At 37.5% G+C, this 23,944-nt stretch overlaps 3 protein-coding genes across 8 annotated transcripts in view; 2 read left to right on the top strand and 1 right to left on the bottom strand.

Annotated features, from left to right (window-relative positions):
• Positions 1-10,466, top strand: part of TSPAN14 (tetraspanin 14) — a 39,454-nt gene extending 28,988 nt beyond the window's left edge. For 3 of the 4 annotated variants that reach the window (XM_048074933.2, XM_048074935.2, XM_048074934.2), the window contains 5 exons: positions 2,242-2,367; positions 4,079-4,123; positions 4,638-4,757; positions 6,662-6,719; positions 9,351-10,466. In XM_048074933.2, the coding sequence (XP_047930890.1) occupies positions 2,242-2,367; positions 4,079-4,123; positions 4,638-4,757; positions 6,662-6,719; positions 9,351-9,379 (378 nt within the window). In that variant the 3' untranslated portion in view covers positions 9,380-10,466. Of the gene's footprint in view, positions 1-2,241; positions 2,368-4,078; positions 4,124-4,637; positions 4,758-6,661 lie in introns of all 4 variants that reach the window. The other variant, XM_048074936.2, reaches the window with a different exon arrangement.
• A 2,078-nt stretch (positions 10,467-12,544) lies between these two features.
• Positions 12,545-23,944, bottom strand: part of LOC106032259 (rap1 GTPase-GDP dissociation stimulator 1-like) — a 36,715-nt gene continuing 25,315 nt past the window's right edge. The window contains 6 exon segments of the mRNA XM_013175157.3: positions 12,545-12,763; positions 14,128-14,256; positions 15,340-15,466; positions 16,392-16,531; positions 20,143-20,268; positions 22,999-23,133. Of these exon segments, the coding sequence (XP_013030611.2) occupies positions 12,630-12,763; positions 14,128-14,256; positions 15,340-15,466; positions 16,392-16,531; positions 20,143-20,268; positions 22,999-23,133 (791 nt within the window). The 3' untranslated portion in view covers positions 12,545-12,629.
• Positions 16,528-23,944, top strand: part of SH2D4B (SH2 domain containing 4B) — a 133,435-nt gene continuing 126,018 nt past the window's right edge. For 2 of the 3 annotated variants that reach the window (XR_010832671.1, XR_010832669.1), the window contains exons 1-2: positions 16,528-18,022; positions 22,864-22,970. The gene's annotated coding sequence lies outside the window, so the exon portion shown is untranslated. Of the gene's footprint in view, positions 22,971-23,944 lie in introns of all 3 variants that reach the window. The other variant, XR_010832670.1, reaches the window with a different exon arrangement.

Here is a 23,944-nt window from a genome sequence, read left to right as displayed (position 1 = left end):
AGCACCTCATCTTGAAGCAAAAGAGGATTTTTGTTAGCTGGGAGAAGCTAGTACATGCAGTCAAGGAAGATAGAAACAGTTTTATGCCCTTGTGGTCCTAAAATACACAGTTACTAAAAGACAATGATGTATACCAGGAGATAGCAAGGCCTGTGCTGGTAAGGGCCTGGTGGCTTTCAGTTAGCTTCTTTTTCCAGTCTTCCTCAAGAAACAACCAGTGAGGGCAACTCTTCTGATTTTATTTATTTATTTATTTGTATCTATATATATGGAGAGAAACAGAATACATATGTGAGTACTTTATAAAGAGGTAAAAAGGTGTTTTTTATATATATTTTCCCCTTTAAAAAAGGTTGTTTATGTCTTTTTTCTTTTTTCATAGGAGATCATGGTTAAATATGTGCTCACAGCTTGGTTTGATAGCAAACCCTGGTTTTAGACTGGATGTCAGTTTGAACTGTTATATATTGCCAGCAGCTTTATTTATCCTGTTAATTCACTCTTGCGTGCGTTAATATTGTACATGAAACTATCCTCTTACTAAGCTGCCTGGATGGCTTTCAGTGCTATTTGCTTTATGGCCAAGGGCACCAGAGATGATCCTGGCCACTTTTAACACCAGTAACTGTCTCAATTTTGTCTATGCTGTTGTTACTCTTTCTGTTTTTCTGGTTAGTTTCATTGCAGTCTCCCTGGGAAACGTGCTAAGCTGATTTACATTTGAACTCCAGTTAAGTACTTTTCAATGAAACTAAAAGGCTGAACTTTCTAAAAGGAGTATACTAGCCTTGTTAATGATCGAAGAAACCTGAAAAAACAAAGATCAGAATCTCTGAATCAGCCTGTCATTGATTTGTACCTGAAAGTACTGAGGAAAAGGTATACAACACTGATTAGTAAGTGTAGCTTTGCAAGGGCTCAATGATAAAGTGCACCAGTATATTTAAGTGCCTCACTGAAATCCATTTTCTAGGGAGTTTCATGGGTTGTGTCTTGGGACCCAGAGAGCTTTCTGTAGGCTGCTCCTTACTCTGGCTAATTACCTTACTTTCAGGCCTGTAAGTGTCCTCATAGCCTCTATCTTACTAAAGTAGATCAGCATGTTTAGTGGTTGTGTGGCCTTTTAGTGGTGGAGATGAGTGAGGGAGGAGGGACTAGAAAGATAAAAATTAACCCGTTCTTTATCTTCACTATAAACGCATGTGACCTAACATTGTTTTTTCAATTCTGACTATTCTGTTCAGCTCCTTTTTGTCATATTTCCTTTGAAGAGTAGGTGCACACAGTTCTGCTCTGTTCACGTCTGTGTCTGTCACCACTTGGTAACTTCTGAATCCATTTACTGACTCACTCAAGTTTTGGCAGTCTCACAGAAAGGTCGATACAAGTTGTGTGACGATGAGCAGTGGGCAGAGAAGAGATGTTACAGATACTAGTGATGTCCTAAGAGAGGAGGGAATTTCATGAGGTACCGGGAAAATGTTTGATATAACGTGTTAAGTATACATTATGGCGAAAGATTTACACCCTTAAGTAACCAGGCTGGTAAACTGCAAAGCATAACTTAATGAGAAACTAACTTTCATCAGTTTCAGGAATTAAACATTCTTTGAAATATTTGGATTCCCTAACCTGTAATTATGGTAATTAAATTACACTCTTTAGGTTAAGAAACTTGTGTGAAACAATTCTAGAGCTGACCAACCATTGAACTAACAATGTATCGGTTAATTTGGGTATGAAAATCTTCTAATTTAAAAGAAAGCAAGTATTCATGAATATTTTGATCTCTTTCAGAGTAAACAAGGAGAAAATTTGTTGATTTATGAAGATTTAAGGGTCAAATCACATATTTAGAGAAACTTTTCTATAATTTTCAGTTTTGGTTGATGTGGAAGTAGTGAGGAACAAGGCATCCATGTAACCTATTTTGTTGCACTGTTTATGGATGTACACAGATTTGCATTGGGTAATTACATTTAAAGTGACAATTTTTATGATAATTTCTCATTGTGTTGACATGTATTTCCAAGAGCATTATGCCAAATGCATTTCTTTGATTTCATAGAGCCACAGTATTGATTATTCATTTTTTTTTTTTTTTACTCTGGTGTTGCTATTGATTCCTTGCAGCCTTAAGAAAGGGGTGATGATGACCAAATATCATTCCAGAGAGCTGTTCAGTGGATAAATTGTCTATAAAATGTCTCCAAGTGTTAAGCATTTGTTTATCTGTTGCAGAACCACTGCTGTGGTGCCCAAGGTCCAGATGACTGGGACTTCAACATATACTTTAATTGCAGCAGTGAAAGCAAAAGTCGTGAGAAGTGTGGTGTTCCTTTTTCCTGTTGTATACCTGATCCTGCTGTAAGTTGTTTTCCTGGCTTTGTATTTGTATTTATTTGTATATACAACAGCTTTGTATTGCTGTTGTTGAAGAGTTATGAAAGGAAGCGCTTCCTGAATATAGTGTGATGCCTAGGGCTTTAAGAGGTCTTTTAAATGATCACAAATTACTATCTTGGTAGCCAAATTCCTTTGTTTCTCTTCCATCATTTTTAGAGTCTAAATGTGCCAACCCATTACACAACTGAAAATGTATTGTCTGCCACCAGGAATTCAGAAGCTATTTTTGTATGGCTTAAATCTGCAATCATTGGCTGTTGATACTGTTTTATTCCCAGTGCCTTGAATTCTTAAGCATGTTATCTATGGTCTAAGCAGTACACTTGCCCAGGTTAGAATTACTGTACAGCACCCCTTTGCCAGACAAGTAGGAGTAACTCCATTTGCTGATGACTTTAGTTATCAGCAACTAGTAAAGTGCTCATGCACAAACTCAGTTTAAGGTGTCTGAGTCAATTCTTTGGTTTTGGCAAGATTCAGGTACTCATTGTTTGTATCGGCTTATTAAACTCTGGGAACCTGACCCTTGCAGTAGAAGCAAAAGTAGGGAGGTACCTGCTAATGGATGCAAAATGCTTTGTATGGATGTAATGGATGAAAAATGCTTTGTAGCATTTGTAGCTCAGAAGGTCGATCCAGCAATCCTTGTTCAGCAGGTAACTATTGGTAGGTTATGCTAAGGCTTTTGATTTCCTTGGAAATCATCCAAGGGAAGATTTTGTTTGGAAAATATTCCAAGTTCAGATTCCTCAGTAATTTTTTATCGTAATTTAGAGCAGTGCTATTTCACTGCAGTTTTTCTGTTGTTGGTGCTGTATTTAAGGAGACGTAGGTGTCTTCAAATCTTTTTAATCTGAGATTCTACTGCTAGCATTTTAATATAACTCACTATGCTTAATATGAAATATTCTATAATTGTGTAGTAAATAGGTTTTCATAACTAATACAAAGGAAAAACAAAAATGTCTTAAAAGGAATGTATTTGCATCTCATGAGCTTAATGCTGTTGTTAGGTTGCGTGTGGTTGGGATCTGGAAGGTGTTTGTTGTGTTTCTGTTTGAAATTTACAACAGGAACGTTTTGTCATCTTCAGTAGTTTTATCTTGGAGCTGGGTTATGTGAGACTTTCATTTATCAACCATAAGGGAGGTCAAGTAGCTTGCAGCTATCTGTTACTTGTATTGACTGATAAGGATAGCACTGTGAAATGAAGGAGTTGTAAGACACATTCCTCCACTGCAGGTGTAAATAAATCAGTGTAATACCTTTATTCTTATCTCAATGTTTAGGTGTTATGTGAAATAGATAAAATGAATTTGATCTTGGAAATGCAGATGTCTTATCTGAAGGCTGTCAGTATAGTTGTTAATGCTTTGTGTTGAATAGTCGTTGCTGGATGAAAGCCAAGCAACAGGAGAAGCCGGGATTTTTAGTGGAGGATGTTTTCTGCTAATATATACTTTGCTGTTATACTTCCCCGGTGTGTTCTGCTAATGCTTTTGTTGTTGGTGGTGGTGGTGGTGTTTTTTTATTTATTTTTTTACTAAAATGCTTTTTAAAATGGCTGGTTTTGACAGTTCTGATTCTTTTGTGAATTTAAAAGACAGGAAGACTTCATGTGAACAGAGGAAAGTATAATTCAACTGATATATTTTTAATCTTTGTTTTGCAGCAAAAAGTTGTGAATACACAGTGTGGCTATGATGTCAGAAAGAAGGTAAGGTGCTGGAATCTTGCTGTTTTGCTGTTCCGTGTCTGCATGGACAAAATAATGAAAACAGTGGAATTGCTAATATATAAGTCAGTTCAAAATTCTGGGAGCTTATCAGCCGTGCTACATCCTGCTACAAGTAGAGTATGGTAGAGATTTTGCTTTGTACTGTGGGAAGGTGGAAAAAAAGAAAAAGTCTGCTTCAAAAAGGGGTAAGACCTGCATTTCAAATGTCTCAGGTATTAGTTCTAATATCCTAATTCTGAATTGCGTTCTCTACGAATTCTAAAGTATTCTAATAGTAGGATTTTCAGGAAGTTACTAATATGAATGTCCTGACATTCCTTGAGTTAATTTGGGCATATGTATTTCTGTATTTCATGTATTTCTGGAATCTGGTTAAAAATATTACTGTGTAAATGACCAATCATAATTTTACTATATCCCTTCATGTGACCGAGAGTTGTTATAATAAACTTGAGCAGAAAAGTGATGTTCTTGAGTTGTTCTTCTCTTGCAGAGCAAGAGTCAATGGGATGATCAGATTTTCATAAAAGGCTGTATTCTTGCTCTGGAAGCTTGGTTGCCCCGAAATATCTACATTGTTGCAGGTGTCTTCATAGCTATCTCACTGCTGCAGGTTAGTTTTTTTGTTTTTTGTTTTCCTTAAGTTTCAAGTTATCCACTGAGGGTAAAAGTAATTATGGTGGGAGACAGTAAATATTTTGACATGGTGGATGTTTTTAGGTATGATAACAGTATTGAAAAAAAAAAAAAGGGGGGGGGGGCGAAAGGGGGGGGGGGCGGGGATTTTATAGAGGTGGGGTCTTAATGTAAAATTATGAGATCAATTGATTTCCTTCAGGCAAAATTACTTCTCAAAGAAATGAAGGCCACTGTACTGTATTGTAGATATATCATATTTTTATATTATCACAGAATCATTTAGGTTGGTTCTGAAACATTATAATGATATATTTTATTATATATTAACATGGCAACATGCTATTATTTTTATATGTAAAATTATATGCATCTCTCACATTTCAACATATCATGAGGGACAGGAGATCTTATGGTAATGTATTTCAGTAGATCATAACTTCTGCCTTCTAGTGCAAATACAAAAGACTGAAATCCAATTCCGTCTTTCATGCTAAGAATGCTATTCAGAATACTGTAGCATACAGCACAAAAATCTCAAGAGTAGAAGAGAAGGAAAGCTGGTGAACAGGTTGCAGATGCGATAGTAGCAGTAGTAGATGGAGTTGCTGAAACTTCTTGCAGTACCTCTTCTATTCTTGGTATGTCAAAGAAAATGAATTGAAATCCTCAGTAAAACATATCGAATGAAAATTCTTTCAAGGTGGATCCTGCTTTCATTGTGGCAATTGTGTATACTTGCCTAAGTTGCTTTTGTGTGGTACTGCTTTACTTAAGTGGGAAATAAGAGTTGTAAATCCACTACAAAATCTTTTCAGTTTAACTGAAAATATGTTGAACATAGTGCTGGCAAAATACCTTTTTCCAGCCATGGCAATACTGCCCTCTGTTGCTTTTTTGATAGTTTATCAGTATCTATTAGTAGTGCTTCCAGTGCTTTCATAGAGAGATGCTGTCCTGAGAATAACACCTTCAGTTAGGAGGAGAGGAGGTTCAAGATAGAAAATCTAAACTTTTGACAGTGTTGAGAGTCATTTGATATTGTTGTTCCTATTTGTGTCCTGAGTCTCTCTGACACCCTTTGCGTATTTCAGTATTATTTTTAAATTTAGTTTATCTTGTGCATTAATCTTTTTTGTGGTATGACTGGGAGTGAGACACATTGTCTGCTTCTAAAATGAATCTTCTGGCTTTTCCAGAACTTCACAGTATTTTGTTGTTTTCCTAAGAATGTTTTAAGAAGTATACCGAGTTCTGAATTTATTTTCAGTTTGTGAAGGAAAATTTCCCAGAGAACTTGAGTGAATGTTATAATTTCAAAGTTGTTAAATATCTCAGAAGGATCTGGGACTTCTCTAACTGTTGTTTCTGACATGGAGTATACAATTGTGAAAGTGGAATTCTTAAGTATTTTAAATATGAATAGTAACTTGGCTTAACCAAAGTTATGGAATGAATTAAAATGCTTCAGACTTGTAATTTTAGCAGTATGTAAGTGTGAGTGCTATAAGTAAACTTGGCAAAATGGATTTCTTCCAACTTTAGGACATCTAGAAGTCTAATACTATTTTGCATGTTCCTGAAGTGTCACATGAAAACGTCTTTTACTCATCAGTTGTACTTTGTGCTAGATTCGGCTGTTTGTACTACTGTGTAGTAATAGCTATGCTCCAACACATGATCCTGGCTATGAAATGGTATCTGAGCTTGCAAGTGCTTTATCAATGTATATCTTTATTCTTACGAGTTGCATTGACTTCAGTGCAGAGAAATAGAAACAAATACGCAGGTTCCTGTTCTGCACTAATCTTTAGAGACTTCTTGCAGACTCTACATTGCAAGTATTTCATCTCACAGCTGTTTTTTTTTTTTTCTTTTTAGATTTTTGGGATTTTCCTAGCCAGGACATTGATTTCTGATATTGAAGCTGTAAAGGCAGGTAATGCCTTCTGAATACTAAAGCAAATGTGTTGCAAAAAGTATATTTTACTATTTTCAATCAGACACCAAGGTGGAAAAAAATGCGCAGACCGTGAAATGCTCCTGGTATTAAAGGCCTTATGTGGATCTTACCCTGCTCATGGTTTTTGTTAGAAGCTGATACAAAAAAGAATCTCCAAACACACCGGTCTACCTTTTTTTTCTAATGAGACAACTCAGTGCACCAGAATTGATCTGTGGTGAGGAAAAAAGGGACTTTCCCAAGTCATTGGCTGAACTGTTTTTAGACTCGTAGCAAGGAGAAATTAAACTGCTGTGAACTCCTTCCATGAAGAATTACCATGAAGATTTTTCTGTTTTGACTCCCAACTGTCATCAGTCTTAATGCTGTAATCTCTTCAGAAGGCCTGCTGATCTCTTTTAAGAACCTTGAAAATATTTTTAATCTCTACAGTAGATTCATCTGGTCAGCTTGGCAAGATACCAGCAACCATAATCATCGTGGCATTGGAAACTGAAGAAAAATTCTAGCTTTTTAATTCTCGGTTGTGCAGAAATAGGGGGTATTTCTGTTTGACTGGGAGTGACGTAGATGTCTTAGGAGTAGAAACTTGTGTTCACCATCAGAGTTTGAGTAACCCAAGCAGTTATGAAAATGCAAGTGTTTTCTCAAGAGAGGCAAAATCCAACTCTCTACAGCATTATAAGTTAGAAATCTCTGTTTCAGGCAAGGGAGCGTGAATCCCTAATGCTGCTTCCTGACTGAAAAATTGTAAATAGTCTTTATTTATATAAAAAGAAAAAAACTCTTTCAAAATGGCTAGCTTTTATTGATTAGTAATATCTTTGAAAAGTACTGCCTGCAAAGATCTTGAAATGCAGTCGGTAGCAAGCATTCTGTGCTAACTTTGGATGGTTTTTTACCCTTCCTCTAGTTTCTTTCACATCTGCTCTGCTGATCCTCTCAAGTCCTAATTGCTATTATCAAGACTGATGAGAAACATTCAAATTCAGCATTAATCATTACTGAAATCTGTTTTTTAATAAGAAAATATGCATTTTAGTGGAATATCAATTTTTGATTTTTTTTGTAAGTCTTCTATAAAGCTATGAAATTGTCAGTTCTGTTTGTGTTCTCATACAGGGTTAAAATGTCAGTCACAATATGCTGACTGGAACCATTTCTTCACAGTAATTTACTGTATCAAACTGAACTACTCCTGCTGAAATGATTTTTTTTTTTTTACTAGAAGAAAACCGAACTCTTCTTCCTGCCCTTCCTTCCTGTGGGTCGATCTGAAATTCAGTAAAAAGTCCAATCTTCTCTGAAAGTCTTTGGATTAGGACTGCAGTGGCTGCAAAAGTATTGCTATGCTTGACATAGTATATTTTTTATCTGTAAAAGACTTGTATGTGACCGAAAACTTGGAAGTAGTTGTAGTTGTCTGTTTTACTCTGGGCCATGTGAAACATGTTTTCAAGTAAACATTGTTTACTGCTTCCAGTGACACCTGTTTTTTCAGGGAGAGCAAACTTTTTTTTACAGTGCCTGAGTGTAAATTTTTAGAGAAGTATATATTTTTTTAATGATATTTTACTACATGTAGTCTGTGTGAAGGATTTAATACTTGTATTTCCAAAGTACATGGCCTTCATGGAAAGTCAAACTTCTAAATCTCTCTCAAGTCCTTTTTTTAATGTATTATGCATGTATTAACGAACATTTCACTGGCAAAAACTGATCTACAGTAAGAATCTTTGTGTCTGTATTGATTGCCCAGATGTTCTTCTAGCTCTTAGTCTGTGAAACACTTCACAGACAGTGCTGTACTTTTCATGTATATTTCAGTGCAGCTTTCATAGTTCTTTTTCTGGCCAGTGATTGAGACACAACAGGAAAAGGAAGCTTGTCTAAGGATGGCTGACTTCCTTAGAAGAGCAGAGAACAGTCTGCTATTATTCTTCTAAAAAACCTGAAAGTAAAATCTATAGAAGTGCACTGTGATTTTTTTTATCTTTGATTGATATGCAACAAGGGAAAAATAGCAGTAGATCGCTGAAGGAGAGAGCAAGAGACATTTCTTCTGTAGAGCATTGAATCTGATGTCTGTACTACCTGTTTGTTGAATCCAGTCCACTAGGAGCAGCCAAAAATTTGCTGCTGTTACTGCTACTTTGCAAGCAACAAAGCAGTGTCCAGTAACCTTTGCTTTCAACTCTGGTGCTTGAAACTTTTACAACACCTCATCAACTAGCTTACTTTGTTATGTATAATAATCTGATGTATGTAAAATGGAAGAAAGATGCATCTTCTATGTAACTTTGTTTGTGAAACATTCAATTGAAATTTTCATCTAGGCAGTATGTTTTGCTTTGCCATTTTGGTGACACAAAGCTCCTAGTGCTGGGAAGTCATTTCAACACTTGGTGAAAATCATCATGGCTTCAATGACATCAGTGGAGTTCATGCACTGAAATTAGCTGCCACCAAGGGCCGGTGTCACTGATCAGACTTCCCCTGTCTGCCGGTCTTGCCAAGTTGCCTGAAGACAAATGAATACTTGGTTTCTTTTTTGAAGTATTGTTTGTATGCAAAACAGAATTTAATTAAAGTGTTGTCTTTCCACAGCTTGTTCTTATCGGCCTTGGCCATGTTAACACCAGCTTTGTATCAATACTCCAGTGATTTGGAACAGAATTCAAGAGAGCAAGTTCAACCTATTTGAGGATCTTTACATTCATGAACTTACTCCTCTTTTCACTGTGGATAAACTTCTCTGTGTTTTTTCAGTATCATTTTTAAAACCCTGGGGCTCTAGGCTGGTTTACACCTAGGCACTTTGAAGTACACCCTCAAAGGTGGTACAAGTGGTAGTGTAATTTCAGACTTGGAATGGGAATACTTTCTTACCGCTTTCTACTTAAAGTTATATTTAGCACCTTCTCTGTGGACCTGCAGTGACTTCATGCCTAAAGCTTTAGCTTATGGTTTAAACAAGTCTTGTCAGAATAAGTAGTTGGGTGTGAGCCTGCTCTAAAGCCCTGAAGAAGCAATTCAACAATTTCACAAGGAGAGGTTTGATAAATTGATGTTGAGATTTCATTGGTTGCAGTTGGAACATCTCCACAAACACTACAATGGAAACAAGTTTTCTAATGAAGATATTAAATACAAGATCAGGCTTGATTAACTGGACTGAGAAGGAAACCTTTCAATCAGTGTGATCATTTATTTCTCAGAAACGAGCACAATTTATTTCTGTGAAGCAATGTATTTATTTCTCAGTATGTTTTGACTGTGCATATGCTATTTTGTTTCTGTTACATCTGCGTTTGGACACAGCTAGCCTGTATGTGAGGAGGAAGATGAATATGAGCTCTGAAAAGAGTGACCAAAGGAGCTTCAGTTGCCTCCTGGAAGTCTGAATATTTCTTCTTGGGGGTCTTTAGTTCTGGTGACTTTTGTACAGTGCCATGTGGATAGATTTATACCTCAAGTAAGTTGAGGTTGATGCAGCAAATGGTTTATAGTTAGCATTGCCTTGTTTTTTTTGTCTCCCCATTCCATCCTTTCCTCTTCCTTCCCTTACTGCCTGTGGGTTATCATTCAGCTTGAATGTTGTTTAGCCAGTGGAAGCGGAGGTTCTGGCTCTTCTTCTGATATGGCTTTTCTGAGTGACTTTCAGTATATGTTTCTTCTCAAGCCTTATTTGATTAAATAAAATGAATGTTTTTTACTGGTGGAGTTTGTGTTCTAAGACTTGTTTCCAGTTACTAGTGTTTCCCTCTCTGAGGTTTAGACTGGCTACTGAGACTGCAGTTTGTGGATAACTACGGAAATGGTAAAGGTCTGCTAATACTTGTGTGTTTTCTTGCTGAACCTACCTGATTCTTGATTTTTCAGTCTTGGCTGATGAATAATAGATAAGAGAAAGGTGCTTTTCTCATAATTGTTAATGGAAAGCCACAAAAAAAGTGTAATGTGAAAGCTACTATGAAGAGAAATATTGATGCTGTCTATGGATATCCAAAAAGTTGAAACTGTTTGCATTGTTACTGCTGTTGCCCAATTACCACTCCTGTGATTTACAATCTGGTTTATCATGTCTGAGCGATGATTCTGAAATTACTGAGTACAGAAGGGGAAAGTAACAGGTTTGAACATGAGGCTTACATAAATCAGTTTGTATCTGCTTCTTTGACAATTTTAACATTTCTTCTTTACTGCATTAAAAAAAAAACTGCTTTGAATTTTAGTAAGGTCAGAAAAATATTTAGACAGTAGATAATGGCTATATTATTCTAAAATAATATATAGAATAGATACTGTAGAATGTTAAGGCTGGATCATTTTTAATAAATAGGACAACTCAGATGCAGCTGTTTGGAGGGTGTGTGTGTGTATATACCCTGTTATATTTCATCCTAATACCTGGTTTAGGCACGAGCACATATCTTATTCTCAAATTGAGATTGGATGAAGCTGTTTTATTTTGACACTGGAGAGATGTAGGATGCCCATATTGCTGTATACTTAAAGCTAGATGAAACTGGACACAGTTCAGATCTAGTTTTCTCACTATGTAATCAAAAACTTGCTTGTTACCGCGTGACTTGTCTGGGATGGTTTTGTGAAGTTCCCTTTCTCGGTACTCCTGGAAGTGGTATCTGGTGGTATGGATCAGTTACAAATATAGTGGACTAAATAGTGGTAATGAGTTTTCCAAGTGTGAAAGCTTTTACAGGAACAAATGTTGTAACGTTTTTCCACAGACAATGTGTTACTGCTGGATTAAAAAAGTCGTTGTTCCCTAGCTTTTCAGTTTCCACCACTACCACGTTGTGAATTCAGTCACCTGGATCTTGGCAAGGTGACTCTTCAACGTACTTGCAGCTACTTCAGAAAGTTCCTGTAAGGACAAGCTGTGGAGTAGATCCTGGTCTTACTATATTTGTAATCAGGTGACTTTTTAAACATGAACAATTCTTACAGAAATGTTCAGAGACATTTGTTTTACTATAATTTTTAATTATTTGTAGTTAAGCCTAGGTTCTCTTACTGGAGATGGCATAATGAAACGCTGGCCACCTTCAAATCTTCACACGTGCCCACCTGTCACTTCTAACTAGCTTTAATTTGTATCTTGTCCAAGTACTGTCTGGACATTAACTGCAGTTTACTGGAAAAGTTGGTTCTACAGCAAATCATACCCAGTTTCAATAGCCGCAACTCTGCATGTAGGATGAGACCTCAGATGCTTAGCAATATAGATTGTGATATTAGCAGGCATAAACTCCATGATGAGCTATAAAAGCAGAAATTAAAATGTGGAAGGGGAGGGGAAGGTGGTTTAAAGGTACAGTTTTATGGGGAGTTCTGAAATTTCCAGTTAACAGCTGGGTACACAGATTAATTCACAGTGTGCAGGAGTTGAACTGGTCCAATTAGCCCTTTGTATTATTTAATCAACAGCTCACATTTAATTGAAAGCTCTGTTGTTTTGGGTTGCATGATACAAGCTTTAGGTTTTTACAGCGATTTTAAAGTCCTATTGATTTCGAGAAATTAAAGTTGCAATTGATTCCCTGATTTGTCAAAACCAAGCAGCTTATATGTATTATAGATGGTAATTACCTGTTGCCTCTCAGATAATGTTTTCTAAGACCACTTGTTTGACAGGATTTATTCCTACTGCAGTGTGTTAGTAGCTCAGTAAAGAGCAGCAGTGGTACAGGAATCTGTAGGCCAGATTTTTGTATGCATAGTTTTAAAAGCAGGAGCTGTACCTGGGCTTTAATAGCATTGGTTGTGCAGCAGCATGACAAATGCAAGGTAGCGTTGGCCGAGCTGGCATTTTATTGCATTTGCCTCAGCAGCAGCACAGGTTGCTCTGGGTTGGGAGAGGGGCTAGTGGGGTGGCTCTCCCTTCAAAACCTGTAACGTTGCAGCAGCTTCCTTGACCACATTTGCATTGCTGTGACTGCAGAGTTGTTCGAGGGTTTCTTTAATCTTGTCCTCTTCTATTTCTTGTCTCAGATCACCTGAATGGGAGATTAAATGCTGACTTTTAGTGACATGCCATGGCATAACGGCTCCTGACAGTTGTTGCAACATACAGATTTGGAGCATTTGCTGTGTAAAATGACCTGCTTTACAGTAGACTAGTTCAGTTGGAAGGGATTTTCGAAGATCATCTAGTCCAACTGCCTAAACTCTTGAGGGCTAACTGAAAGTTAAAGCATATTATTTAGGGCCTTATCCAAACACCTCTTGAACACTGACAGACTTGGGGCATCAACCATCTCTGTGGGCAGCCTGTTCCAGCATTTCGCCACCCTCACTGTACGAATTTTTCCCTAATATTACTTAAATGTGTTTTTCTCGATAGGTATTCTTTAACCCTTTGAAAATGTTGAACAGGTTAAGACTTTTTTCTTCTCCATTTGTCTTCCAAGAACTGATTGAACAAAAGAAAAGTACTTTGAAAATATAATATAGGCTGTGTGTGCTCCAGCTTTTTTGCCTGTATGCCTTGTTAGCCTTTCATGAAGTACACCTCTGGCAAAAGTCTTACAGATAGATTTGTTGTGTGAATACTGCACAGTTGCACTGAAGGATGTAAGTGCTTAGCCCTGTGAGATACCTGTGACTACAAGGGGAAAAAGTGGAGTGCACAGCAAAATCCAGCTTGCCTGCCAATAAAGGGCAGCTCCAGGATTTGAAAAGCAGCTCTCTTGTCTTTGCCTAAGCACAATCATTGCTTTTGGTAACCATGGTTTATGTATAAAGACATGGTGAGTTGTTGTGTGAGGCCACACTATGCTTACAGGAGCAGTCTGATCTTGCAGGAAGAATTTTAAATCTTCCCTAGCCACAGAGAGAGAGAAACTGAAATCAGATCCTTCAGACATTTTACTAAAAGTTGCTATGCATTTAATCCAGCACTGTTAAAGATGCTGTTTTATCTCAGCTCTGGTTTGCCCACAGCATAGGCAGAACAAATGTGTGCTTGCCTGTGTAAGATGATGCAGACAGGTTATTTCTTTGAGCACAAAAATGCTATGGTATAGGCAAAGCCTGGGACTGCCAGACAATTGTATGTGGTGAGTTTGGACAAAGATGCCTATATTTTAAGGCTCTGATTTTGCTTTTCAGGACTTGATTATGCCACTGACTGTCACTGGAAATAAAGAATTTTTTTAATTTACTTAGCTAATGGTTTAAGCTACTTTTCCTGAAGAAAACACATGAGTGGGATTTTTATTGATAAGTAAAGAATGAACCTCTTTAATCTTTACTGTTCACTGGCTGCAGCATCACAAGTGGTACGTTTCAGTGACATAAAATGCATGTTTTCATCACAAACATCCATCCTTTCATCACAGACTACTTAAAATGAAGTTACCTGAATTAAGAAGACTGCACAAAAGACCCATTGAATTATATTTAACCTCAGGAGTTGTATTATCATCTTGTAGAAGTCTGTGTAAGCTTTGTACTAGCTGTGATTCCTTAAAGGATGCTTCAAGGGTATCTGAAAAAAAAGTAAACAAATACCTGAGCTTTTATGTAAAAAGAGGGTGGAAAGAAGGTTACAAAGAGTGAACATGCTTTTCTCTTTTAAATAAAATACCTGACTGGCTTCATTTAAAATGAGTTACTTATACAAGGATGACTTGAGCATCTTGTCTATACTGGGGGTTTTCTGTATGATTTCCTATAGAGTGTTTTTTTCAGTAGCCTCATTCTGTAAGATGGAACCCTCTATAACATACACACTACAAAATAAACCCATAATAGATTAAAGTCTTAATGATCAGAGCTAGGTCATTTAAATGAGTTGCACACATGAGTCTGAAAGGCTTAATTGTGGGCTAAGCATGAAAATGGGCTCTTCCCTGTCTTGCTTTCTTGTTGATATAAAAAAAATCCAAACTTAAAGTTGACTTGCAGTTTCTTTTGATGTGTGTAAATTTGTGGTGGCTGTTTTTATTGTAATAAATTGAGATTGACTGATCATATTTAAAAATCCATACAGGACAAACCTGAAAAGAAGTTGTACTCTATCTCTGAAAATCTAGCTCACTAGAAGTAGTTACAGCATTTATTCTTATCTGTTTCATTTGCATGTTCCATAAGGTCCTTTTTTCTATGCTTTTTTTTTTTTTACTTCATTCAAGTGGCTGTCTTCTGAATGTTATTTCCTCTATTTACAGTCGTCACTGACCATTCAAGTCCATAGCTTGCCCCTGTCTAATTCTGTCTACATTTAAACCTTTTCTCGTCATTTTCTCTAGCCCTCATCATTATTTCCATTTTGTGTTTCTGTAGGTTTCTAGGGTCGTACAGCACTCAGCAGACTGTGCCTGTCCACACAACCTGATTATTTTACTTGGCCAAAAAAACAGGCAATTCCTGAATTCTGGGGGTCTTGTTTTCTGGATGGGTCACTTCCTTTATTTGGTGATTAAGAGCTAAATCTAGACCATAATGCTTTTTCTTGTACATGAAATTAACAGCATGAGTATTTCTTTTCTTGCATATGAAATTAACAGCATGAGTGTTTCTTAACTGTGCAAGATCTTCATATTAATAAATGCTTTTAGGTGAAAAATACCTAGATCAATAGCAGACGCTATCGCCAAGGCATTCAGAGCTTCATTCTGCAGGGCAGCATGTTCACTTGTAGTCATGGAAACCAGAAGTTTTACTCCTTGTGCCTCCTGCACTGCTTTGACCACTTCCTGTTAAAGCAAAGGTAAAATATCACAGATTGAAATCTGAGCTATGAATGAAGTAGAATGAAAAGGGAAATGAGATTGCACTCTCTCTTCAGTCTCCGAATAGATGGAAATGATTTGCATGCTGCAATACAAGCTGATGGTATTTGCAATGAATGTATCCTGGGACTAGAGAACTCTTTTTGGCACTAGTCATATGTGTCTGCTTAAGGCTGGTCTAATTTACTTGGAATATTGGTACTTACAATTATGTGTATAAGGTGTTTGTGCAGGTGTATATGTGGTCTCTTAAGAATTTTAGTTTGAACTTTGATTTTTCATTTAAGTCTTCAAACCAGCAAAGGTTTGGTTTTACTCTGTCAAAGCCTTTGCAGATAGTATCTACTCCATCGAAACTTCAGAGTAAAGCACATTTGGGATTTCTGTGTATAATGGCATGATTTGCAAAAAACAGAAGCCTGTTCTAATATAATATGCCGGCAGATCCAGATCACCCTGGATTCATCCATCAGTAGGTAGATAAGTGAGCTCTTTGGAACTCCTGAGAGATTGGCATGCAGGATAGGTCTGGGTTATCTTTTATCATTTTAATTTTATGATTGAAACTAATTTGTTTATGGAAATAGAAAAGCTTTACCTGCCTAGCATTTGTCAAGCCTTAAGCGGGGTAAAAGTCAACAAGTGACAGTAGGTAAGTCAACAAGTGACAGTAGGTTGCTTGTTTCAGTGTGATACCTAATTAGCACTGCTTTCCTACTCCCCTCTCTTCAATCAGTACTGAGGCAGACTAGAGGCATTTTACCAAAACTTTCCTGTTTTTAATTATATAGCTGTACATACAGTTTAACATTTAACCCCTAGCTATATGGGCAAGCTTTAAAAATATAGGAGACCAGTAAGGTTGAAACATTAGACCAATTACTCGTACTTGGGATCTGTTGTGACGCAAGATTGATGCTAGCAGCCGATTTGCTTCTCCACGAACGCCGGCATGGTCCTTAACATCACACCACTGCACAAGTCTGTTGAGCAGCATGGGATCTTGGCCCAAGATTTCAGCCGCATCAGCTGAAAAGAAAAGCATCATCGGGAGACATTTAAAATCTTAGTCTTTGTCACTGAAGTGTGAATGTAAAGGCAACAAAGGATACTGAGCTCCATCCTGTGGTCTGAGCTGTAACTAAAGCATTGGACTTGTGTGACCTTGGATATCTTTGCCTGGGAAATGCCAGTTGTTTCAGGGCACCGCGTGGAGGTAAAGAACAAATTAAGCTGTTCCTATAAAGCTAGTGTTTTCATAGACCCCTGAAGCAGGGATTAAAATGAGGAGTTTCAGATCTTTGAAAGCATATGTTACGTTGCTATACTGGAATCTTCACATGAGGGCTGTCTCTTTCCCTTTGTTTCTTGTACTTGCTCTTTCAGCCCTGTATGAATGTAATCATGGACTTTTTGGAGCCTGTTCTTGCCATTTTGGTGCTCTCAGTAATGGCCATAATTACTGTTGGTAGCATGTGGGAAACCAGTCCTTGGTACAGAATTGCAGCATGTCTGTAATTACATTCTCAAGTCAACAACGTGTTGAACTATATATTAAACACCATTAAAATTTCCCTCAAGTTCGAAGGAATGCGTTAATTTACTTTGCACTGTGCTTCAGGAACAGTATCTCAGGACTTGCCCAAAGTATTAATCTATATGGTTGACTCAGAGAAAACAAACAAAACCCCTCACTAAATAACTCCTTGTAAGTGAAACTCCAAAGTGATGCTGTAACTTAAGATTTGTGCCACTACAGGAAACTAATCCCCAAACTCTTCAATAGCAAAAGAAACTACTTGCACAGAAGATGCAGTCTTGGTACTGCTCTGGTCTAACGCAGGATTCTGTGCAAGTCTTGCTGTAGTTTAATAATGCACTTTTAAAGTGTTATGGCTCAAAAGTGACTAGGTGGCAGAAAATGATTTCCAAAGCAAAGGAAAATGTAGATTTGAAAGTGCTGAGAACTGTGAAATATACTTTTAAAATCAGATAAGCAGGGGGTGAGCTCAGAAAATCCTGTTCATTTTGAAGCAGATTCAGAAAGGTGAAAGTGTTGGGAGAAGTCTCCAGGGTTTTCAGCTGAGAAACTTGTTTCTTGGAGCTTTCCCGAGGCAAACAAGGCTTGAGGAAGAATTAAAGTTAATGCATCTAGAACAAAAGAAATAGGTTTGGCCAATAATACTATCACCGTGCTCCGTTTTCTTTACCTGTCCCTTTCTGTGTTTTTTTTTTTTTTTTTTAACCTGTCCCTTTCTGTGTGTATTGTATTTGTTTTGGGATATTCTGGAAGGGGTTAAGCAAGAGTGTGCAGGAGGTCAATGTCAACAAACCACGTGACTACTCTGGGTATTTTGCAGAAATTGAAAGTCAAACTATACTTTTTCTGTTTTCGGGAGATAGATGAAGAAGGATAGACACTTCCTTGGTTTCTGTCGAGTACCCAACAGAACAATCCACAGGTCAAAATCCTGTAATGATGTGGGAGCTTCTAGCCTAATTGAACGTGTTTGTTTTGAGGTAAGTTGCATGTTGCACAATAACCTCCTCTGACAGAAAGGCTTTGTTTCTAGGTCAGATGTCACATGTTAGTCTGAGAAGATCATGGTAATCCAGTTTAGTCTAGAAAGCTGACGGAGGTAAGAGGATGGCAAATGGAACCAGTTCAAGGGGTTTGCTCAAAAAGGGATCTTGACCCAGTTCGCCAGGGACTTCCTGATGTCTGCCAGCTCTTTGAGACAAAGACCAGTTAGCCTTCGTTAACTGGAACAGAAGGAACTCTTAGCTTATAAAATGCCAAACTTCAATTGTGCATATGACTGAACTTTAATTTGAGCTGAAGGTCCTTTGGCCGTGTAGTGAGGTGCACAAATTCTGTTGCTGTTCTGAAGCAAAGAAGTGAAAAAACATTGCTAACGCTTTAGTGTAATGAAGCTGACAGAGCTAAGTGCAGTTTTCTAGAGTTAGAAAGAAACTTTCCTTTTCTATTCTACTTTATAGGTGTCGGCATGCCCAGTGATTGTCAGAGTAATGAATTTACACTAGATAATGCAATTAACTAATATAAGTAGCTAATTTAGTGTGGACTTGTTAGTAGATGTGTATTCACAAGCATTTCAGGCTGAGTTAATTAAGGACAATGTTAGCTCATGGGTAAACAATAGAAAGCAATTAAAGGTGGGAGAAATGTGTGCTCGTAGGCATAAATGGGTAAACATTGAATAATCTTCTAAATCTTTTTCTACTCAGCACTTTGACACCTGTGTTGTTTCAGATTCAGAAGTTGTACCATTTTGTGCCAAATTTTGACTTCATATCAGGGCCAAAAAATAGCCTTGAGTGTGGAAAAAAGAAAGGATTTGTTAATATAGATCTATGTTATTCTAATGTCTCAATTTTAAAAGATAAATGGTCTCTCACAATCCAGAAATCCAGTTATCACTTCAGACAAATAACATTTTAATGACCTCCTTCAAAGCATGAGAGGAAGAAGAGGCTAAGTTTCTGTGTATCTTGCAATGTCTGTTTCCGACCATGGTGAAATATAAGTGGAAACAGCATTTTACTGGACTGGAATTGGTGCAAACCAATGAGTGCTAGATCTGAATTTGCTGCATGTTCATTTGAAAATTGATGCAAGTAGCTGCCAAATCAGAGTGTGGAGCGTGCAGTGATGTAAATGAATGCAACGTGAAGTACAGAGGAGCGTGCTTGTTTCTGCTCTTTCATATTGTACTGAATTTGTGGTTGTAACTGTTCTGTGCCAGATGTCAGTTCCCATTGCAAAATGGCTACAACTTTTCTGATTCTGTTTTTGACTTCTTATTCCTGCACATCAGGATGGTCTATAGTGATCAGTATGCTAGAGCAGCTGCTTTAGTGATTTGAGACAACTAGGGCACTTTTATCATAAAAACCCACAGCAACTTGTTTTCATATATCATTATATTCTGCTAAGAAGCTGAATAAATCAAAGAATTGGGACATGGTACTAGATCTTAATGTAATTCCAAGGTTTTGTGCCTAAATTGTGTGCTTTGCATATAATTACATTCTGAGAAGCGTTGAGTCTCATTGCCTTTGCATGCCTGTCTCTGCAAAACTAAATGATGTGACGTGTGAAGTAGATAATCCCATATTTCAGTGCTTAAAGTAAATGCAACATTTGAGCCTTACTGGGATAAACCTGGGAACGTGTATAGAGACTGTTAGTGATAGAAACTCATTTCTTCTGCCTCTCCAAACCTCAGCTCCCTTTGATCCTTTATATTGCCCAATTCGTCTATTCATTTCTTTCTTGCTATTTGGCATTATAAATCCTTGTTTTGACTCCTTTCCATCATACTCAGGCTTTGCTGATATATATCCAGTGGAAAGCATCTTTCTTTAGGCTTTTGCCATTTCTCACTGACTACTGCAGATTCTTATGTTTGATTTGCTTCTCATCTACTTCAGAGGCTGGCTAAGGGCGCGATGGGAGGGCTTGTAGCCTTGAGCAGTGGTCTCAGTTGGAACTTGTCCAGAGTGAGTGGAATTAGGTGAGCGGGATACTTAGCCTGGCCTCTACATCTGTTGTCTCGTGGGGGAAAGCAAGAAGAGGAATGTATAGCTGACATCAGGAAACATTAGCGATTCCCTACCTTGACCATCTGCTAGCATCCGTAGTGTTCCCAGAAGTTTAAACTGCACAGGAGGCATCTCTGACCTTAGAAGCGCCTGAATCCGTTCTGCCACACCTTCCTCCAGCATTTGAACCTTGTTAACAACTAGAAAACGGAACCAGTGGGGGAAAAAAAAGGGACTTTAATGTGAAGCTCACTAACTGTACAAGCATCTGAAGGTATAGATAGGATATAATTGTTGTTCTGAATTTTGTGTTCCATTACGCTCTTAGCAAACGGGTTCAACTCATTGGAGTACTTGGATAAAATCAGGACAACCCAACCAGTTAGGTTTATCTTTTGAACTAAAAGTTTTTTAGGCATTGCTGTTAGAATATTTTGGGTACTTCTGATCTCATCCCTGTCTAGAATACAGTATATAACAGGATAAACACATCGTTGTTTCCCTTAGCTTTTCTAGTTGTTACAGATTATTCACCTACTCACCCACCCATATGAACAAGGTTTTCCTGTGCTTGCTCATCTTGAACTGGGTGGCAGAAATGACTCAACCTTATTTTTTGAGAATGACAGTTTTTGTATTTGAGCTCACTGATCCTCTGTTGTTCACACCTTTGTTTCTGTGCCTTCCTCTCCTAAATCTTGCATCTTTGATACAGTCATTAGTGCAGTAATCCCTGGTAATAATCAGACAGTTGTCTGGAAGGGGTCCTAATGCTGCTTAACTGTGCTACCAAAAGCTGCTTCCTCCAGAGCAATTTTCCTCCACTCTTCTGCATGCCTTTTTGGAGGGGTGGATGACGGTGAAATTAGGAAGATGTCTGTTCTGACCTTCTGTTGGGCAAATTGAGAAGCAGGCACTTTTAAATAACTTGTTCTTAATGTGCTTGTTTTTCAGTGGTAGATCGACTATAGTCACTAAAGCATAATAATTTTATTTCTTTTACAGTTTTAGAATCACTATTTGAATTAACTCAAGACTTTCCCTGTGCACATTTGCAAATGTTGGTCTTTATTTAATTCATTTCTCTTTTGTGATTTGCTTGGATTTGCACTCAGGCATTTATTTTTTTTCCAGGTAGCAGGCTGCAAATTGTTAAAAGTGATGGAGGTTGTGTATTGATGAAAATGATGTATTCTTGTGAAGGAGTGTTTTATAGCTTCATTTTTATTTTTTTTTTTTGGGGTGAGGAAAAGCAGTTTAGGAATAGTATTTTGAAATCTAAGTTATGCATTGCCCAATTACAGCTAATTTAAATAATGCCTATTCTGTTTTGCTTGCTTTATTATTAAATACTTCTAATTTACACTAATTTAATTGATCTTTTATGTTTACACAGACTTCATTAGTTGTGTCCGCAGGTTTTATTTTTTGTTTTTCTCCTAGTTTGACACCTTGTTGAAATTCTGTGGAAGAAACATACAATTGGAAAGGTTGAAGAGGTTTTTTGATAGACATTGAGCAGAACAGATAACAAAAAAGAGGCTCCTTAGTGATCCATTGGTATTTTATAGTTCAGAAGTGAGCCTGTTAAATTACAGCTGCAGAGATCATTACGTTCTACCAGTACTATATGTATCAGGCAGTGATGTAGGAGCAAAGTTGTAGGTTACATCCATGTTCTTCTGGAGTTTTAGATTTATGATCTTTGCAAGATGAGCTGTGTTCATTGCTCTGTTAAGAAACTGCAAAGGATAGGCTTAGCACTGTAAATACATGTGTAGATTTATGCACATACAGTCAAGCTGCTTTTCATTATCTTTTAAAAGCTCTGTTAAGTTGTAAGTGATGTAAGGCAGCTTGCATGCATAGAAATCTCTGCATACACTACTAGCACCAAAAAGCAATTGCACCGGCCTCTATCTACTAATATGAACAGCGGTAGAAAACCTCTTTACAGAGAAATACAGAAGTGGTGAGAGGTTAATCATGTGGAATATGTTTATTAAAACACTGAATAGACAGATGTGGCTGACTCTTATGGTGCAGAGATTGTGGCAATACTATAGGCAAAACTAAGTCACCTGAGAGTATATAAAAACAAGCTGAAATTGAATAAGTGAAGTTTTGAAGAGAGCTATCTGAGGGAAGAAGCAAGGACTTCAAACACCTGGTACAAGGTGTATCAGGATTTAAAAGGAAGCAGTGGAAGCAAAGTAGTAAGTTGTCGTGTGGGGCTCTTGTTTATTCAAAGTAATGACTATATGTAGAACTGTTTACTAAAATAGGCCTGTTGGCTAGCTTACATAGAAAATTCAGCAAACAGCTCCAAGTTTTTCTTTTCAGAAAAGTGTCATCATGCTCCTCTGAAGAGTGCTATACCACAGTGTAAGGACTGTGGTGCTGTTCTGTTAAGCCTCCAGTAAAACATTTTTGGTCTGAATTATGTTTTTGAGTGGAAGCAATAGCACAAAATTTTCTGATATGGATTTACTGAAGATCACTAGTAAAATGTTCAAAGTGTTGTACAGGCCAAATTTATAATGAATATTAGCTTTACAGAAGAACAAATTTATTAAAATAATAATTTAAAAAAATCTAGGAAGCGTGATGAGAGCTCCACCCAAAGCTATGTATTTTAAGCTACAAGCCTGGTTCTACATTTTTATCTTAAACTGCTGTATGCTGTTAATAGGAAATCATTTCAGCAGGTGGCAATGAGATCACAGCGTATTATATTTAGACCCTTCACATAGCTGAAAAGTCCTGATGGATTATGCAAAAATATGTCTCTGCAGGGGGAAAAAAAGTCAATTGCCCCTCAGAATACATGGCACTGGAATTGATGACTTGGACAGAGCTGCACGTATCTCCATTAAATGATCCATCTTTACAAAGAATCACGGTAAGTCATTGGTCTTTAAACTCTGTACCTGGGATAGCAAGGTTTCGAAGTGCGCTGAGTGCAGCATGTTGTACAGAGACATCCCCACTCTCCACGTGTTTCTCCAAAAGGTCCAGAAGCTGATGTATGACTCCCACTTGTACCATTCGTATACAGTTGCCATCTAAAGAAGAGGAGAAACCAAGCAGGTGGGAGAGATGAGATGAGAAACTGATAGAACGTAGTCATGTGAATCAGGAATTCAGGGAGACCTTGCCTTGTCTGTCTCAATGTTTTGATGAGATAGAGACTATAGCTTTTGCATTTTTGCGTTGTTTTTACAGTCTTCAATTCTCTAGCGATGGAAGTGGGCATCAGCTACTTGTGAACTGATTGTGAGATGCACCCTCTAGTAAGACTTAGCTTGAGAATGCTTTCTAGAGCCAGTCACTGTCAAATTAAAATCCATATCTTCTCCATTCAAGTTCTTCCTTCACTACTGCTTTACTTTCCACTATATATATATGTGCTACTATATATATATTACTATACACACACACACGTGATGGAATACTAGTGGCATTTTCCATTTCTCCACAGGATAGCTTTAATGCCCCATTTTGCTGTTCTACTGGTTTAAGAGACTATAGTGAGACCAGCTGTCTTAGCCAGCAATGATGAGTCTGATTACTAGTTTTGTACTGCTATTACTCCTTGTATTCCGTACAATCATTAGATTTTTCTTACCTGTTCTGAGAAACACACTTTCTGAAATAAGTCTATGTTGCACTCATGAAATTTGGAAAACCTCTATTGACCTAGAGAGTTCTTATTCGTTCAAAGCTGGTAAAAGAGCTGATTTATACTTTCCAAAGAATCACCATTTTGCACAGTACATGCTCCACAATACTTTGTAAGTGCATATATGTATGTCTGTATTGTCTCCCTTTGTTTTTGAGAACTCAGTCTGCAGCGATGAGAGGACTTTTGTTATC

This window comes from Anser cygnoides, chromosome 7, assembly GCF_040182565.1.
Source record: "Anser cygnoides isolate HZ-2024a breed goose chromosome 7, Taihu_goose_T2T_genome, whole genome shotgun sequence".
Taxonomy (NCBI): domain Eukaryota; kingdom Metazoa; phylum Chordata; class Aves; order Anseriformes; family Anatidae; genus Anser; species Anser cygnoides.
This window is presented reverse-complemented; position numbering and strand designations above follow the sequence as displayed.